General features: G+C 44.3%; 3 protein-coding genes across 4 annotated transcripts; 1 reads left to right on the top strand and 2 right to left on the bottom strand.

Moving 5' to 3' along the window:
* Nucleotides 1-4,428: 4,428 nt before the first annotated feature.
* On the bottom strand, nucleotides 4,429-5,597 carry RPL36AL (ribosomal protein L36a like). 2 transcript variants are annotated; one of them, XM_008151351.3, is made up of 2 exons: nucleotides 5,519-5,597; nucleotides 4,429-4,856 (listed from the first exon to the last, which is right to left on the bottom strand). In XM_008151351.3, the coding sequence occupies exon 2, from the start codon at nucleotides 4,823-4,825 to the stop codon at nucleotides 4,505-4,507; it is 321 nt and encodes a 106-aa protein (XP_008149573.1). In that variant the 5' UTR covers nucleotides 4,826-4,856; nucleotides 5,519-5,597; the 3' UTR covers nucleotides 4,429-4,504. The 2 variants fall into 2 exon arrangements, with proteins under 2 accessions (XP_008149573.1, XP_054581360.1); XM_054725385.1 differs by having other exon boundaries at nucleotides 5,509-5,570.
* Nucleotides 5,598-6,079: 482 nt separating this feature from the next.
* MGAT2 (alpha-1,6-mannosyl-glycoprotein 2-beta-N-acetylglucosaminyltransferase) lies at nucleotides 6,080-8,237 on the top strand. The gene has a single exon (XM_028160323.2). It carries the CDS (start codon nucleotides 6,190-6,192, stop codon nucleotides 7,528-7,530), a length of 1,341 nt encoding a protein of 446 aa, XP_028016124.1. The 5' UTR covers nucleotides 6,080-6,189; the 3' UTR covers nucleotides 7,531-8,237.
* An 837-nt stretch (nucleotides 8,238-9,074) lies between these two features.
* On the bottom strand, nucleotides 9,075-16,307 carry DNAAF2 (dynein axonemal assembly factor 2). Its single transcript, XM_008151354.3, has 3 exons — nucleotides 14,506-16,307; nucleotides 11,042-11,185; nucleotides 9,075-10,329 (listed from the first exon to the last, which is right to left on the bottom strand). Exons 1-3 carry the CDS (start codon nucleotides 16,264-16,266, stop codon nucleotides 9,862-9,864), a joined length of 2,373 nt encoding a protein of 790 aa, XP_008149576.2. The 5' UTR covers nucleotides 16,267-16,307; the 3' UTR covers nucleotides 9,075-9,861.
* Between the last annotated feature and the right edge of the window lie 261 nt (nucleotides 16,308-16,568).

Raw genomic sequence — 16,568 nt, 5'->3', positions numbered from 1 at the left:
ATTCAACCTCTCACCTAGATCATTATAATCCTATATAATAAAAGGCTAATATGCAAATAGACTGAATCATGGAACAACTGGTCGCTATGATGTGCGCTGACCACCAGGGGGCATGTGCGGAACATGGCGGGTGTTGGCTGCTGCGGGATGGTGGAGCTGGTGAGCAGGGTGCTGTCATTGGGTCAAGCCTCTGGTGGTTACTGAAAATTCTTTGCTCCTGCGTGCCGCAGTCCCACCCGGCGCTTGCATCTGCTGTTGGCGCCAGAGCTGCTGCTCACACCCACTGCCAGCACCCAGCACCAGCTCGGTGCCGTCAGTGGGTGCGAGTGGCAGCTGCCGGCCCCAATTGCCCCTTGGCTTCTCCACCTCCCTTTGCTCCTGAGGGGAGATTGGGGCTGGCAGCCACTTCTTGCACCCACTGCCAGTGCTGGAGCCACTGCTCGCACCTGCTGCCGGTGCCCAGCACCTGTCCCGATTGCTTGGCGCCATCAGCGGGTGCGAGTGGTGGCTGCTGGCCCTGATCGCCCCTGAGGGCTTCTCCACCTCCCCCTGCTCCTGAGGGGCAATCGGGGCAGCAGCTGCCACTTTCACCCACTGATGGTGCTGGCCCCAATCACTCCGCGCCTTCAGCGGGTGTGAGCAGGGCCAGCGCTGTTAGCTCGTGGGAGCAGTGGCAGCCGGAGTGGGGCTGCCGGCATATGGGACCGGGGGTGGGGGGATGAGGGGGAGTGGAGGATGGGCAGAGACCCGCCCCTGTGCCTACTGTAGCCTTTTGGCCCACCGTTCCTTTCAGGTGCATGAATTCGTGAACTGGGCCCCTAGTAGTCCCATAACTGGTTTCTCAGAACAAAGGGGAGGATAAAGAGTAAAAGTTACTAGAGAAAACCTTTTCCAGTAGTATATTATTGCTACTTTGGGCTTGGAGTTATAGGTGGAGTCCATATGACTATTCTTATGACTTACATAACCTCCATTGTCTTCCTAAAGTATTTATTTGGGGCATTTTTTCACCCTGAAAATGCAAATATTTTTGAGCAAATACTGTTGTGTTTTTTTGTTTGTTTGTTTTAGGTTTCCTTTTTAAAAATTTTTTTAATTAATATTTTTTAATTTCTTTATTGATTAAGGTATCACATATTTGTCCTCATCCCCCCATTCCCATCCCACACCCCTCCCCACGCATGCCCTCACCCCCCTGTTGTCCTTAACCACTGGTTAGGCTCATATGCATGCACACAAGTCCTTGGGTTGATCTCTCCCCTTTACCCCCACCCTCCCCTACCCTCCATCTGAGGCCCGACAGTCTGATCCATGCCTCCTTGTTTCTGGGTCTGTTCTTGTTCATCAGTCTAAGTTGTTCATTATTTCCCCTAGATGAGTGAGATCATGTGCTATTAGAAATACACTTATAAGAACTGAAAATGAGAAAAGCAATAATGGTTATGCTGACACGCAAATGAATCAGTCTGTAGTGAGTTTCCTTCTGGGCCAACAGTTCTTTTGAGACCCAATTTCAATGTCAAACAGTTCCTTATGTGTACATGTCGGCAATGACATTTCAGTTCTGGGTGGTGGACAAATGGTGGTAATGCAGGTCCGACCCTCTCTGGTTTGGTCCTGGGCAACCTGCAGTGATGCACAGCTGCTAACTGCTAGTATGGCAAGGCGACGTTAGAGTCTTCCATCTCTGGACTGCTTCTCTTCTGTCTTCATGGCTGGAGTAGTCCTGTCGATTCCTCTCTGTTGCTGGAATCCACATGGTCTCGGAGTTGTTTTCTGAAAATATACAATCATATTCTCGACCAAAAGTTAATAAAGGAATATTTTCTATAAATTTGACTTGGGATCCTTTTTCTTTTTTTGCCCAAATGATTTTCCTCTGGCTTGTTTTGACACCTTGTGTGTTTTTCATGGGTGTCTTGCTTTTAGCCTTACAATTAATTTTCTAGATGTAATTTACTTGCAGGATATTTTTCCTTACATATTCTTCTACGAGCAAATACTGTTTTGAATTTTTATTAAAACTATGTATATGAGACTCTGATTTGGAAATTATTCCCAGAGTCCACTAGTGTTAATAAACGGGGTCCCTCCCTTTCTCTAAAAAAAACAACAACAACAACAAAAAACTATGAATTGTAAAATTTCTTCTCAGGGCTGATTCTTTCAGACAAGATCTTGGTCCAGAGGAGTAATTCTTTGGATAACCTTAAATTTGTATTGCTAGTGGTTAAATTCTTCCTGAAAAATCATCATATTATAATTTCTAGTTTTTTATATTTTTTTTTTTAAATATATTTTATTGATTTTTTACAAAGAGGAAGGGAGAGGGATAGAGAGCTAGAAACATCGATGAGAGAGAAACATCAATCAGCTGCCTCCTGCACACCCCCCACTGGGGATGTGCCTGCAACCAAGGTACATGCCCTTGACCGGAATCGAACCTGGGACCCTTGAGTCCGCAGGCCGACGCTCTATCCACTGAGCCAAACCGGTTCCGGCTCTAGTTTTTTATTTAAAAAAATTATATATAATGCAAACATGCCTAAAATTAAAAGTCTCAATTTATCTGGTACTTACTTTGTTCCAGTCTTATATATTTTATTTAACCCTCCTAGAAGGGAGATACCATGAACCCAGATTAGAGATTTTAGGCCCAAGCTTCATACTGCCTTCTAAAGTTAATTCACTTTGGTCTCTAAAACCAACAATTCTGTAATTATCTTAGGACTTTCTAAACTTATAAATTGGTGAGGAGTCGCCCATAAATATAAAACCAAATAAAACATGGTTCTTTAGCCCTGGCTTTCAGTTGGTTGGAGCATCATTTCACACACCAAAAGTTTCGTTCCCAGTCAGAGCACATCTTAGGTTGCAGGTTCGATCCCTGGTCAGGGCAAGTTTGGGAGGCAACCGATAATGTCTCTCTCACATCCTCTCTCTAAACTCAGTAAAAACATATCTGGTGAGGATTAAAAAAACAACATGGTTCCTTAAGGTGATGTTTTACGGCGTATTTAAAATTTGTGTGTATCTGAATTTTATGTTGTAGAAAAACAATTACTTTTTCATTAACAAATGCAGACATAATAGTCAATGTTAGGAATAAGTATTAACCATCTCTTACTCCTACACCCTAGTCCTTTGCCTGTCTTACTCATCTACAAACCATCCCATGTAAATACCCTAGCTGCCAATACAAAAAGCAGAATTTCTTGCCTTCTTCTCATAACCTATATCCTTCCCCAGTTTTTCCTTTCATTTGACACTCAACTTGTTTCTTCCTTGCCTTTCATAGGCAATGACTAGGTTCACTTCTGAGTTTCCACATTCCATTCTATTTTCAATCTTAACTACTTAGCTTCTCAAATTTCCCAACAGCCAATAAGTTATAACATTTGAGTACATCTCAAGAGTACACAGTCCCCCCCTTATCTGTAGTTTTAGTTACTCATGGTTAGTGAAGATCTGACAATATTGAATGGAAAAATTCCAGAAATAATTTTTTAAATTGTGGGCCATTCCAAGTAGTGTAGCTATTAGTTATGAGAGACCACATTCACGTAACTTTAATTATAGTATGTTATAAAACCAAAAAGTTCATGCTATCATAGACTTATGGGTTGTTTTGATAATTCTGATTTCAGAGGGAGAGGGAGTGAGCATTGGAAACTGATATAAATTGATTGGCTGCCTCCTGCATGCCCCCTATTGGGGATGGAAGCTGCAACCTGGGCATGTGCTCTAAGTGGGAATGGAACCCTGACCTGGTTCATGTCAGTGCTCAACCACTGAGACACATTGGCTGGGCAGACTTTCGTTTGTTTTTTTTACTAGCTTCAAAATTTCAGGTAGAAGTCAGTTTTCAACTCCTACCTTACATTCAAGACCGTATTCTAGAGTGCTGTCCAAAAACTGATGGGAAATACCCTGTATCCATGTTGTGCAATAGTATAGCCACTAGCCTTATGTGGCTGTTGAACACTAAATATAGCTAGTATAACTGAGGAACTGCCTTTTAAATTTAAGTAGCTATATGTGGCCAGTGGTTCCCATTACAGTACATTTGCAAAAAGTATGCTTTTTATCCCCTTAGATCCTCTGCCCCACTCAGTCTGCTATACACAGGCTTAGCTTGTCCTCTTAATTTATTTTTCAAAATCTTAGTTTTCCCAGCAGCTCATCCATCATGATTGTAAATTCACCCAACATATATTTGAAATTGATCAGATAAAGTATCAATATTTTCCCTGCTATTAAGTTTGAGGTGGGACTCTTATCTTTACATATAAAAAATTTCAATTCTTGTGGAACTAAGTTTAATAATTTGAAGAGGATTCACTTACAAATTTACTCTTATTTCCTTAATTTATAACCACATTAAACATGAAATTCTATTTATATTTCAAAAGACACAAAAGATATGAGTAAGAATATCACTGCATTTATTTTCACACAGGTAATTTTTCTACAGCTTTAACATTTTCCTCTCAAAAACAAAAGCTTAGAACTGGATCACTTGGCCCTTTCTCTTCTTATCTCCGCCCAGTTCAAAATGCTTGCATCTCTTGATGGCCAGCATCCTCTTGGATCTGCAGTTAGGCTCTACACATTCAAGCCTCAGCACAATCTTCTTTGTGGTTTTAGCTTTCTTTCGGAAAATCGGCTTTGTCTGCCCACCGTAGCCACTCTGCTTCCTATCGTAGCGCCTCTTCCCCTGGGCATACAGGGAATCCTTCCCCTTCTTATACTGGGTCACTTTGTGAGGCTGGTGCTTCCCACACTTCTTACAGAACGTCCTTCGGGTTTTAGGCACGTTGACCATCTTGGCAGTAGAGCTGTCTGTACGATGGAAACTGTTGAGGTATTTAAAATATGATAGATGTTAAACATTTTGATAAGTAAAAGTACTTTATAAGTATTTACAGGAAAATAACATAAATCAGTAATGTATAAACCCACCAACTACTCATTTTCCGTAAGGGCACATGCAAGTGTGCACACCTTTTGGAATGCTGAAATCACTGGCACACTTCTAGAATGAGACTCACTAAAAAACAGCGAGAGCGAACAAAGGGCCTTAATCACGGTGGCTGCTAAAAAGAAAAGCGCGGTGATGGCTCCTTTGCTACCGCAGAGAGGGCCAAGGCTAGTTTCCCTTCGGCGACCCCTCGCACCCCCTTCCACGTTCTAGCTCCTGGGCCTGCCCGGTTCCGTGCGCGTGGGGCCCGCCCCGTTCCTTCTCCGAGAACCGCAAGAGTCTGGTTTCGCATGTCTCCTCCGCGGTACCGTGCACCGTCACCCACCGGCCGCCCTGAAGGCTGACGTGTCCTAACAAGTGCCTCCCGGCCCAGCGGCGCCATGCGCGAACCCCTTTCCCGAGGCAGGAGCCCGCTCTCGAACTCTCTCGAGCCAAGGCGGCGGGTCTCTCCCTCCGTTCCCTCCCAGGGCCTACTCCATCCCCGGGTTCCGAGTACTCGAGGCTCCCGGGGACGCCTTCAGCCCGACCTCAGCTCACCGGGAAACGCGCACACCACGCTCCCCGCTCCGCTCCGCTCCGCTCGCGCCTAGCAGGAAATGGAGGAAAGAAGCGGAAGTAGGAACCGAGCCTTGAGCGACAGGGCCGTGGACCAATAGGCAACGGGCAGCGCAGGCCGGGCACCTCCGCAGGCGTCTGGGAAGCGCCAACCAACGGCCCCAGGGGCGGGGCGGAGGGGTGGGCCGCAGGGCCCCGGCGCTCCGCGGGCCCGTCGCGGGTTGTCAGAGCGGTGGCCGCCGGAGCGGGGCGAGCTTCGCTGCTGGGTGTCGGCGGTCTGTGGCCCGCGTAGGGATGAGAGCGCGGAGGACGCGGGGCCGCTGGAGGCGCAGGTAAAGAAGCTGGGGCGGCGGGCCGCGCGGGGCTTTTGCCGGGACCCGTGTTGAATGGAGAGGACAGAGGCGACCCCGAGCCCCGGCCCCTAGCGGCGGGGTCTCTGTCGAGCCGCAGCTGCCCGACGAGGATGAGTGGAGCCCGGCGGCGCGGGGAAGCTGAGAGCCTGAGGGTCCCGGGACCCCCGGGGCCGGGGATGAGTTAGCGAGGGCCAGTTCCGACTGCTACAGGCCAACGCGACGGCCGCCGCCCGCCGCCCTTCCGTGCACAAGCCGCTAGCTCCTTCCCGCACGCCTCCCCGCGCCCCCGGCCCGGAGACCATGAGGTTCCGCATCTACAAGCGGAAGGTGCTCATCCTGACGCTCGTGGTGGCCGCCTGCGGCTTCGTCCTCTGGAGCAGCAATGGGCGACAGAGGAGGAGCGAGGCCCTCGCCCCGCCGCTGCTGGACGCCGAGCCCGCGCGCGGTGCGGGTGGCCGGGGCGGGGACCATCCCGCCGTGTCCGTGGACATCCGCCGGGTCTCCAACGAGTCGGCGGCCCCGCTGGTCGCGGCGGCCCCGCTGCCCGAGGCGGACAACCTGACGCTGCGGTACCGGTCCCTGGTCTACCAGCTTAACTTTGACCAGACGCTGAGGAATGTAGACAAGGCCGCCTCCTGGCCCCCCCGGGAGCTGGTGCTGGTGGTCCAGGTGCATAACCGGCCCGATTACCTCCGGCTGTTGCTGGACTCGCTTCGAAAAGCCCAGGGCATTGACAACGTCCTCGTCATCTTTAGCCATGACTTCTGGTCGACGGAGATCAATCAGCTGATCGCTGGGGTGGATTTCTGCCCTGTTCTGCAGGTGTTCTTTCCTTTCAGCATTCAGTTGTACCCCCACGAGTTTCCGGGCAGTGACCCCAGAGATTGCCCCAGAGATCTGGAGAAGGATTCAGCTTTGAAGATGGGATGCATTAACGCCGAGTATCCTGATTCCTTTGGCCATTATAGAGAGGCCAAGTTCTCCCAGACCAAACACCACTGGTGGTGGAAGCTGCATTTTGTATGGGAAAGGGTCAAAGTTCTTCGAGACTACGCTGGCCTCATACTTTTCCTCGAGGAGGATCACTACTTAGCCCCAGACTTTTACCATGTTTTCAAAAAAATGAGGAAATTAAAGCAGCAAGAGTGTCCTGAGTGTGATGTTCTCTCCCTGGGAACCTATACCGCCAGTCGAAGTTTCTCTGGCATTGCTGACAAGGTAGATGTGAAAACTTGGAAATCCACAGAGCACAATATGGGTCTAGCCTTGACCCGGGATGCTTATCATAAGCTGATCGATTGCACAGACACTTTCTGTACTTATGATGATTATAATTGGGACTGGACTCTTCAGTATTTGACTGTATCTTGTCTTCCAAAATTCTGGAAAGTGCTGGTTCCTCAGGTACCTAGGATTTTTCATGCTGGAGACTGTGGTATGCACCACAAGAAAACCTGTAGACCATCCACCCAGAGTGCCCAAATTGAGTCACTCTTAAATAGTAACAAACAGTACTTGTTTCCAGAAACTCTCTCTATCAGTGAAAAGTTTATGGCACCCATTTCCCCACCTAGGAAAAACGGAGGGTGGGGAGATATTAGAGACCATGAACTCTGTAAAAGTTATAGAAGACTGCAATGAAAAATCACAGTTACAAAAGGTGACAGTCTTCTATTTTTGATATTTGTCCCAACAGGACAGACAATTGAATAAAGGAGTTTAGGGATTGGTTTCTGCTTTAATACGAAAAAAAATTATTGTAAAAGGTATCCAATTATAGTAATCTTTTCCTTTTATGTCTGATTAAGATTTAAAATACAAGTTTTCATTTTGGGAGTTGGGTTTTAAAGCTCAATCTGTATCTGGGAAATGTAATCATTGCTGTGAGAGAAGAGGGGAAATTTTATTTAAATTGCATCTATTAATCTTTTTACCTGGAACTTTGTACACTTTTCCACTTTAAAAACTTAAGTACAGCAAAATTTACTTAAAATTGACATAGCAGTAGGAAGTATTACAATGAAATAAGTATTAACGGAACAAGCCCGGTTTCACTCTCCACACAATTACTAGGAAGAGATTGCTTGGCTGGTTTTATAATTCAGAAGTTATGTTTGTTAATCACCCTGTCAAAACAGAGTCAATTTCAGTATTACAGATTCCTATATTATTGTGTTAAGATTTGCCTGTGCTTTGGAACCTTCATAGAGCACATTTTCTTTAGGAATGTATTTGATTGATAAAAAATTTTAACACTGTTTTCACCTCAATGTAGAAAAACAGTGGTTTTGTTTCTTTTTTTCTTTTAGTCTGCCAAAATAAAATACTCATTTTTGCATAAAAAGGTTCCTAATCACTTTGCAGAATAAATTTTGTTTACTCTTTACACCAAAATTCAATAGACATTGTAGAAGTTTTAAAGTTAGCATTACATCTTCGTGTTTACTGTTTGTACGTTGAATTTGAAATAATAAAGAAAACCCAGCTCTTGACAATGTATTCCCTTTGGAAGAAACTAGCCAGACCTAGATAATGAACAATAAAAAGCTGCTGTGAAATACGGCCAGAAATGATACAAAGTGTAGTCATGCCGAAGTGAAACATGTTCTAGTGCCAGCTTTATTGTAACTGCAGTCATACTTTTTAAAAGGACAGATACAGTAAATAACAGGAAACAGGCTTAATATTTACTCCACGTTTACCACGTTTACTGTAGAAGTTTCCCTTAACAGTATACAATTCCATTCGATCAAAAATTATAGACTAATTTCTGTGTAGCTATTACAATTATTTCAATCTACGAAAATTGTGTTATTAAGTGGACATTTTCAAAATTACTGCCTCAAATTAAAATTCATGTTATAGTTGGAAAATGCATCTGGTCATCTAAGTTGGGGCAAATAGTTCTCTTGTTTTGTGAGCTAGCCACATTTATACTGTTCTCAGCCTAGTCTTGTTCCAGACTTTGCCAAGATTATAAACGTAAAGAAAAACAGCTTTTGGTGTTCTGATCTGACCTCCCCAGTTCAAAGGACTAAAGATACTAGGTAATTTCCAGGACTAAGGTAAAGCCAGAAGTTTGAATTGGTAGCTGTTTTTGGAACAAATGCATCAGGTCATGGCCTTTGGGGTCAGAGATTAGGTCAACAGATATTTTCCTTTCTATATTTTCTTTCATCCTGTCCTAAAAATTTTTGTGAGAAAAAAATCTATTAGGATTTTCTTCTGACCTCAAATACAAATACTATTCCACAAAATTAATAACTTAGCCACAGATATATTACCTGCTGCCACCTTAAAGTCATTACTAATTAACCTGTATTAAATATATATATTTTTTGGTGACAGATGAGAACAGTAAGATACAGATTTGAAGCAAAAATAAGAAATTTCAGTGTATCTGTATATAATTATTTGAATTATTAATATTGGTTAGTAAAGTTCTTTCATCTAAGAATCTCTATTTCAAGCATAAATACTACATCTTATTTAGTGATATTTCTAAACACAGTTTTGAGATTCTGTCTCCCTTACAAATGCAACTCATATTTCTAGTTAACATTCTTGAGAGTTACTTTTTGTGATAGACACAACTTAGTGAATATCTTGAAACTTTATTAAAGTGTAATGGTAAACAAAAGAAGCTGAAAACAAACACAGAAGTAAATATATACAGGTTATATTAAAACTAAATGTTTAACTCTCAGAATATACATCTCAGAGGAATCACAAAACTTATCTCCCTGAAGCTGTATAAACTCTACATGCAAAAAATTATCTCCAGTTTCCCTATTAGAATCAAAATTGCAAATTTCAATTTCTTGAATATCTTCAGTTTTTAGAGAGTAAACAGAAAACCTATTTTAAATCCAAAATATACTTTCTTGAGTATCTTTGGTTTTAAGGTAGTAGTTTACAGAAATAGAACTTAAGTCCAAAAATTTTCTGTCTTAACTTTTAAATTCTGAAGAATTAATCCAAGTCATATAGCAAAGAATTCTGAAAACTGAATGCACAATGAGTCACATGATCTTTAATAATCTGTACACTACCATCCTGCATATTGGTTTCTTTTATGTTGTCAAAACCAGGTATATTCTGAACTGTTAATTCTTCCTCTTTAGTCATTACTGGTTCTTTTAAATTATCTTTCTCCTCACTTGAGTAAACAGCACCTTTTTCTTTTACAAATTCAGGTTCTATTTTTAACTCAGGTCGTTGAGACTTTCCAAATAACATTTGGGACACATCAAGAGACTCTTGTTGCAAGTATTCATCTGAACCACAACTGTCTATTTCTCGTACTTTAACTGCTATAGATGAATCAGAAGCAGTTGTTGAGGTGGTAGGATGTTCTATATTTTTTTTAGTTGGATGACTTCCTTCGTTGACTTTTTCTTCCTTTTCATGAAGCTGTTCAGAGTTACTACATTCTTGCAACTATGTCAAGAGAAACAACAAGTTATTAATTCTTTGAAATAAATAGAAAATTAAGTTGTAGTACCATTGGGAAAATTTTTTAAGTTGTGAGGGAATAACTCTTGTAGACCTGCAGACAGGCTTCTTCCTCCTCAAAGTCATCCTCCACTGAGGATGCTGCCAGTCATTTAGTGACAATGCAAACCTGGCCTTAATTCTCTGGTAATCGTTTCAGTGACTCATCTCCCTCAGGATAAAATAATCCTGGCTTACAAACCCTTTAGCAGTCCTTCTTACTAGGGCATTCTTGAATTTTCTTGAATTTCTGTGATTCAGAGCCACTTTCCCCCACAACTCATAAATGCCAATTGTGCTAGTTAACTAAATTATTTCTGTATTCAATACTGATGACTAAAAATAACCAAACTTAAGATTCAACTAGAAGGAATGAACAAACTGTATGACAGTTACCATGGTCCCTGGACTAACTTCCCAAATGTCAGTTTTTCTCTATTCCTCATTCGACATTTATTTTGGGATTAAGTTAGATAATACATATGAAAACGAATTGCAGAGTGTTTAGCACATAGTGAAATGCATGCAAAAAACTCTATTCCTCTTCCCAGCAATTATGTACACTTAGCTTAAAGTTTCAACACCAAAAATTAATTTACTCATTAGGCTTTAACCTTGTCCTACGTCACTATTCTATAAGGCCCATCAAAATCCTTACCTCTGTGTGAATTTGAATCTTACTATCAGTAACCTGAAGAACTTCAATTAACGGTGAAGTTAGGGGTATTGTCTGTTGGACTGGAGAGCTCAGGACCTCTTCAAGAAATTCATTGACATTTTCTTCATTGACAAATAACCTTTCCTAAAATTAAAAAAAAAAAAATCTGCTTTATAGGTCATACTTCACAGTGTTATATAAAAACAACTCAAAAGTTCTCACATAGTTCAGGATTATACTTTTAAAATGTTTGTTATTCCTATGCTTTCTTGGCAAAAGAAAACAGTCTGTACACAGCAAGAGTGCCCAGCCAGCGTGGCTCAGTGGTTGAGCGTCCATCTATGAACCAGGAGGTCATGGTTCCATTCCTGTTCAGGGCACATGCAGCGATCCCCAGTGGGGGTTGTGCAGGAAGCAGCTGATCAGTGATTCTCTCATCATTGATGTATTTACCTCTCTCTCCCTCTCCCTCTCTGAAATCAGTAAAAATATATTTTAAAAAATAGCAAGAGTACATACACATATTGAAAAAAACCCTAAAAGTTCATTTACTCTTCTTAGTCTGTATTGAATCTAGGTATGCTTTCTCTTAGATAATCTAAATTAAAAATTATATTTTTTTACTTTTTTCACTTAATATTTTATGAGAAATACATAACCTTTTTTTTTTTGTTAATCCTCGCCTGAGGATATTTTTGAAGAGAGAGGGAAAGAGAGAGAAACATCGATGTGATAGAAACTCATTGATTGGTTGCCTCCTGCACGGCCCGGACCAGGGCCTGGGCCAGGGAGGAGCCTGCAACCAAGGTATGTGCCCTTGACCAGAATTGAACCCGGGACCCTTTAGTCTTAAGGCCAACACTCTGTCCGCTGAGCCAAACTGGCTAGGGCTTACAACACTTCTTAATGAGTCAGCTAAGAAATACACATGACAGGATCTATTAAGATTTTGTGTGAACAGTTTGTCTTTCAGTTCTTGTTCAGGTAAGAGCTAAGTGTAATATTTTATGTAAAAGAAGCATATTTTACTTTTAAGCAATGAGATAATCCTGTGTGACACCAGCATATATAGCTATTTATAAGAATGAGATAGTTTTCCAAACTATTAGGAAATGCAAAAATCACATTCACAAAAATCCCAAACACAAAGCAATTTCTTCATATTTTTGTCAAGCGAATACAGGAATATTGTTAGGGCACTAAAAGAATAACTATATTCATAAAATAAGTTCATTGTTGCCCAAAGTAAAAGTATTTTCCTCTGTACTTTCATATACATAAATTTAATGTTCATTATTTAGTCAAAATGAGGAAAGAAAATATGAAAGAGACAAGTTTCACGTTTCCTTCTATTAAACAGTGTTTGAACTTGGGGACACCTACCAAACAAGTGAATCTTGGGAACAAAAAAAAATTTTTTTGGAGTAATTTGCCTTGCTATTATTTGAAAATCCAGAAAACAATGTATTATAAAAACACCCCCATCAAAAGCATTTCTAAGTTTCCTGTCTGTGGAAAAGACTTACACGTTAATTTTAAAGATATATACCAAATAGTTTAGTTTTTAGTTTACCCAAGGAAAAATAATACGTATTTAGAATGGAAATGGTTATGATTAAAATACAAACAATTTGCATAAAATTGTCTTCACATTCTGATGACTGATTTTACTATAAAAGATACTGTATTCAGTGGTCCTAAAGCTTCAGGAAAATTCCCAGTAAATATTTAAGGCTTATATAAATATATGTTGTACTTGTTTATGTGTAAAGTAACAATTGTGAACTTGACAGCCACAAATCAACCTTACATTATAATTTTCATATAATATGTGTAATATATTATCTATGTACCCACCTACTACTCTTGTGATTTTTTCCTTATTTATTAATTTTCAAGAAAGAGGGAGAGTGAGAGAGAAGCATTTATGTGAGAGTAAAAAGTGAAACATGGATTGGCTGCCTCCTGCATGCCCCCAACCTTTCCCAACCAACCGAACACCAGCCAGGGCTACTCTTGTGATGTTTTAGAAATTTAATAAGAGCATGGTCCAGTGACAGTGAACTGTAAAATAAAAAAAAACACACATTATGATTCTGTCAGCCTTAGGAAATGTGATTATTAATGAAGAAATTATAAATCTACTTTAGGCTTCAAAGATATGACACAGTCGCCATAATCTCATTTCTGTCTGGTTTCTTTGCTAAAATAATGTTATCATACTAGAAAATCAGATTAAAATATATTCTTTAGTATTTTCTCAACTGCTTGTCAGCAAAGCTTTCTTCCCATATTGTGAGTTATCTTCACATGTATTAAGACAATTACCGGAAAACGACTGCCCTTTCCTAAATTTTCCCTTCCAATGACATAAACAGAGAGTCAATTTCCTATTTTATATCATCACAAAGTATTTTACCTAGCCCTGGCTACTTACTTTACCACTTTTAGAGGCTTTCAAATTAACCACTTCTCATAGAAGATATCCCTCATAAAATGTAAATGTAATTTAGCAAGTTTCTAGAAAAACAATGGGGAAGAAGTGGAAATTCCTGGCAGGTTAAAGTCCAAGGCTTAAAACTTAATTTTTAATATAATTTTTAATATGTAATCTGTGCAATTTGTGTTGTTTCTGGGAATTAAACCCTTGACTATGTTAAAAGAGCTTTAAAATTTACATGTAACACTGATAAAAGGCCTCAATCAAACCCACTAATTGTTCATTTGTGAGTTTACAAAGTTCTTTAGAACTTCAAATTTAATTTTTTTCAGCACTTGCCCGTAGTTTATATTACACTGTTAAATGTCAGCCATTGTGCAAAATATTAGATGATTAAAACAGATGCAAAAACACATGTAACTTAAATGTAAGATAATGACCACCAGAGGACAACCCTACCAAGACCAGCCACTAAAATCAAGCAGCACTATATGGTCGAAAGGGCAGGGAGTTTAGATCGGACACCTCATTCTGAATTCGTTTTTCTACATAAGAAATGTGGCTAAGTGACTTTTGCTCTCTGGAAGTAAGTTATTTTCTAAGGTTGGACAATATTACTTACCAACTTAAAATATGGCCCTAACAGAGTGCTTCTCAAACTCTTAATTGGTCGTCAATCCTTTGAGAACATGACTATAAAGTTATAGCCCTTCTGCCCAGAAGAAAGCACCCTCACACTTTGTGCATACAACCTGAGAGGGTTATGGATTTCTGGGAATCCATTCATGTCCTCCTCAGTCAATGGATTCCAGGGGGAAAATGCATTAAGGACATTTTGAAGGGATGCATGTGTGTTTTTTCAGTATGTTTAACGTGCACTGATATCTTTCATCACGTGTGTCAACTTCAAGTAATTTCGAGAGAAGTTGTAATGAAAAATACTTTGTTCAGAATGCACTAAGGGGCTGTAATTTTGAAAGTAGGATGGAATATTTCAAATACTAAGACGAGAAAGAACTGTTACCTCCAAAGAATCGCTGTTTAAACCATAATACCACTCTCTCCAATGTCCATAGCACTCTGGAGATTTGGCCAGTTCTATTACTGCATTGTTTGGAGAGATGCTAACCGCTGGTTCTTTGATACTCAATTTATTTTCTGGAGCAAACTGCAAAAAGAAGGAATAATAAACTAAGTCTTGGGTGGAGAAGCGCAGTTTGTACCGGAGGGAGCTCACATCCCCTTGAAGACTTTGCGGCTGGATCCGAGGCACTTGAACTAGCAGAGTCAGGGATGCTTCATCCTGATGACACCGCAGAGGAGGACACAGAGGTCCCCCGCTGTCTGCCCCGGGACCAGCCATGGCTGGATCGGAAGGCTCCCTGCCCGAGTCTTCCCAGGCCACGCGGGTCCCCACGCGGAGAGCTCCGCACGCACTCCTTCCGGCGGAAGGGCCCCTGGCTAGGTCCCCGGACGAGCTCCCCGTTCCGGGACGCGGTGTCTCCTCGATACCGGTCGTAGCCGCCGCTTGCCCGCCCAAGTCCCGTTCCGGTTCGGAGACAAGTTCCTCCCCAGCGGCGCCCGAGGTGGCGGTCCCGGCGTCCTCTTCCCCGGGACGATCCCCAGCCGGGCCCGGGTCTCCTTTGCGGGCGGAAGTGCAGGCCGCGCTGTCAGTTCCGGCCCCGGCGGCCGTTTCCGGCGCAGCTGGGAGCTCCGGGCGCGCCGCGGGCCGCTCCACGGGCAGCGTGACCACCAGCTGCCGCCGGGCCTTGTTGAACTGCGCCTTGCCGCGGCTGTCGTCCACCGGGTACGGGAGCGAGAGCCGCAGCTGGTAGTCGGGGTTCCTCGAGTCCAGACACAGCAGCTTTCCCGTCACCTCCAGCGCCGCCTGCTCGGCCGAGCGCAGTAGCGGCAGCTCGATGGTGACCACCAGCTCCTGGGGCACGGGGCCGGGGGCCGAGTCCCGGGAGCAGCGGTAATCCTGCAGGTCCACGCGGTGGCGCTGCACCACACGGTAGCGGGGCTCCGTGGGGGTGGGCTGCGGCACCGCCTCTGGAGCGGAGGGCGGGGGCCCGCGGCGCGCGGAGTTCCGGGCGGCCGCCGGGCGCCCGTAGGGGTAGGGGAAAGCGGGGAGAGAGCTCTCCAGCTCCCCCTCGGGCCGCGCCGGGACGCCCCCGGGGAGGGGCGTGCGCAGCACCGCGGCTTCCGGGGTCCCCTTGTACTTGACCTTCAGGGTTTTGGCATTTCTGTGGTCCAGCTTCACGCCGAACTGCTTCTCCACGGCCTCCAGGGCCGTGGCGTCCAGCATCTGGCGGAAGCGCTCGTGGCGCCGGGCCAGCGCCAGCGCGTCTGGGTGGAAGACCACGTCGTAGACGGTGTAGCGGGTGCCGCGGCCCCCCGCGTACTCGCGGCCGGGCGCCAGGCTGTACGGCAGGGACCACTGGCTGCCGGCCGCCGCGCCCCCCGAGCCGGGCCGGCTGGTGGGCCGACCCACCAGCGCGTTGCCGCACACGTTCACGAAGCAGCGCCGCGCCCCGTCCAGGCTGGTGCGCAGCACGTGGCCGGGCTCCGGGTGCACGAACTGCACCTCCACGCCGCGCTCACGCTCCAGCGCGGTGATCTCCGCTTCGTAGCGCCGCCGGTTCTCGGGGTCCGTGAGCTCCTCGGCGTACTCGGAAAACATTCGCCGGAATTCCGGGTCCTGAAAGGCCGAGGTGAGCCGCTGGACCTCCTCTCCGCTCAGGTCCAAGTCCTCTAGCGGCGCAGCGGCCGCCGCCTGGGCCATGCTGCCCCTCGGCCCCTAGCCCTCAGGCACCCGAGAGAGGGAAGCGCCTCGGAGTCGCAGGCCCGAGGCCAGTAAGCGGCCGGTCAGCAACTGTCGGAGAATTGTGCTGGGCCGCGAGCTTATTGCCATGGTGACGCCACCGACGCGCAGGAGGAGGGGGAGGCCAGGAACTGGAGTGGGGTGGTGGGATTGCCAGAAATGGCGTCTTAGTTGCTTCAAACGAACCAACTACCCTACAGTCTGTGTTTTTTAGATTCCTGTGCCACGGCGCATACTTTTGCACTAGAAAAGCTATCATAATA

The sequence above is a fragment of the Eptesicus fuscus genome, chromosome 2 (assembly GCF_027574615.1).
Source record: "Eptesicus fuscus isolate TK198812 chromosome 2, DD_ASM_mEF_20220401, whole genome shotgun sequence".
Lineage (NCBI taxonomy): Eukaryota > Metazoa > Chordata > Mammalia > Chiroptera > Vespertilionidae > Eptesicus > Eptesicus fuscus.
This window is presented reverse-complemented; position numbering and strand designations above follow the sequence as displayed.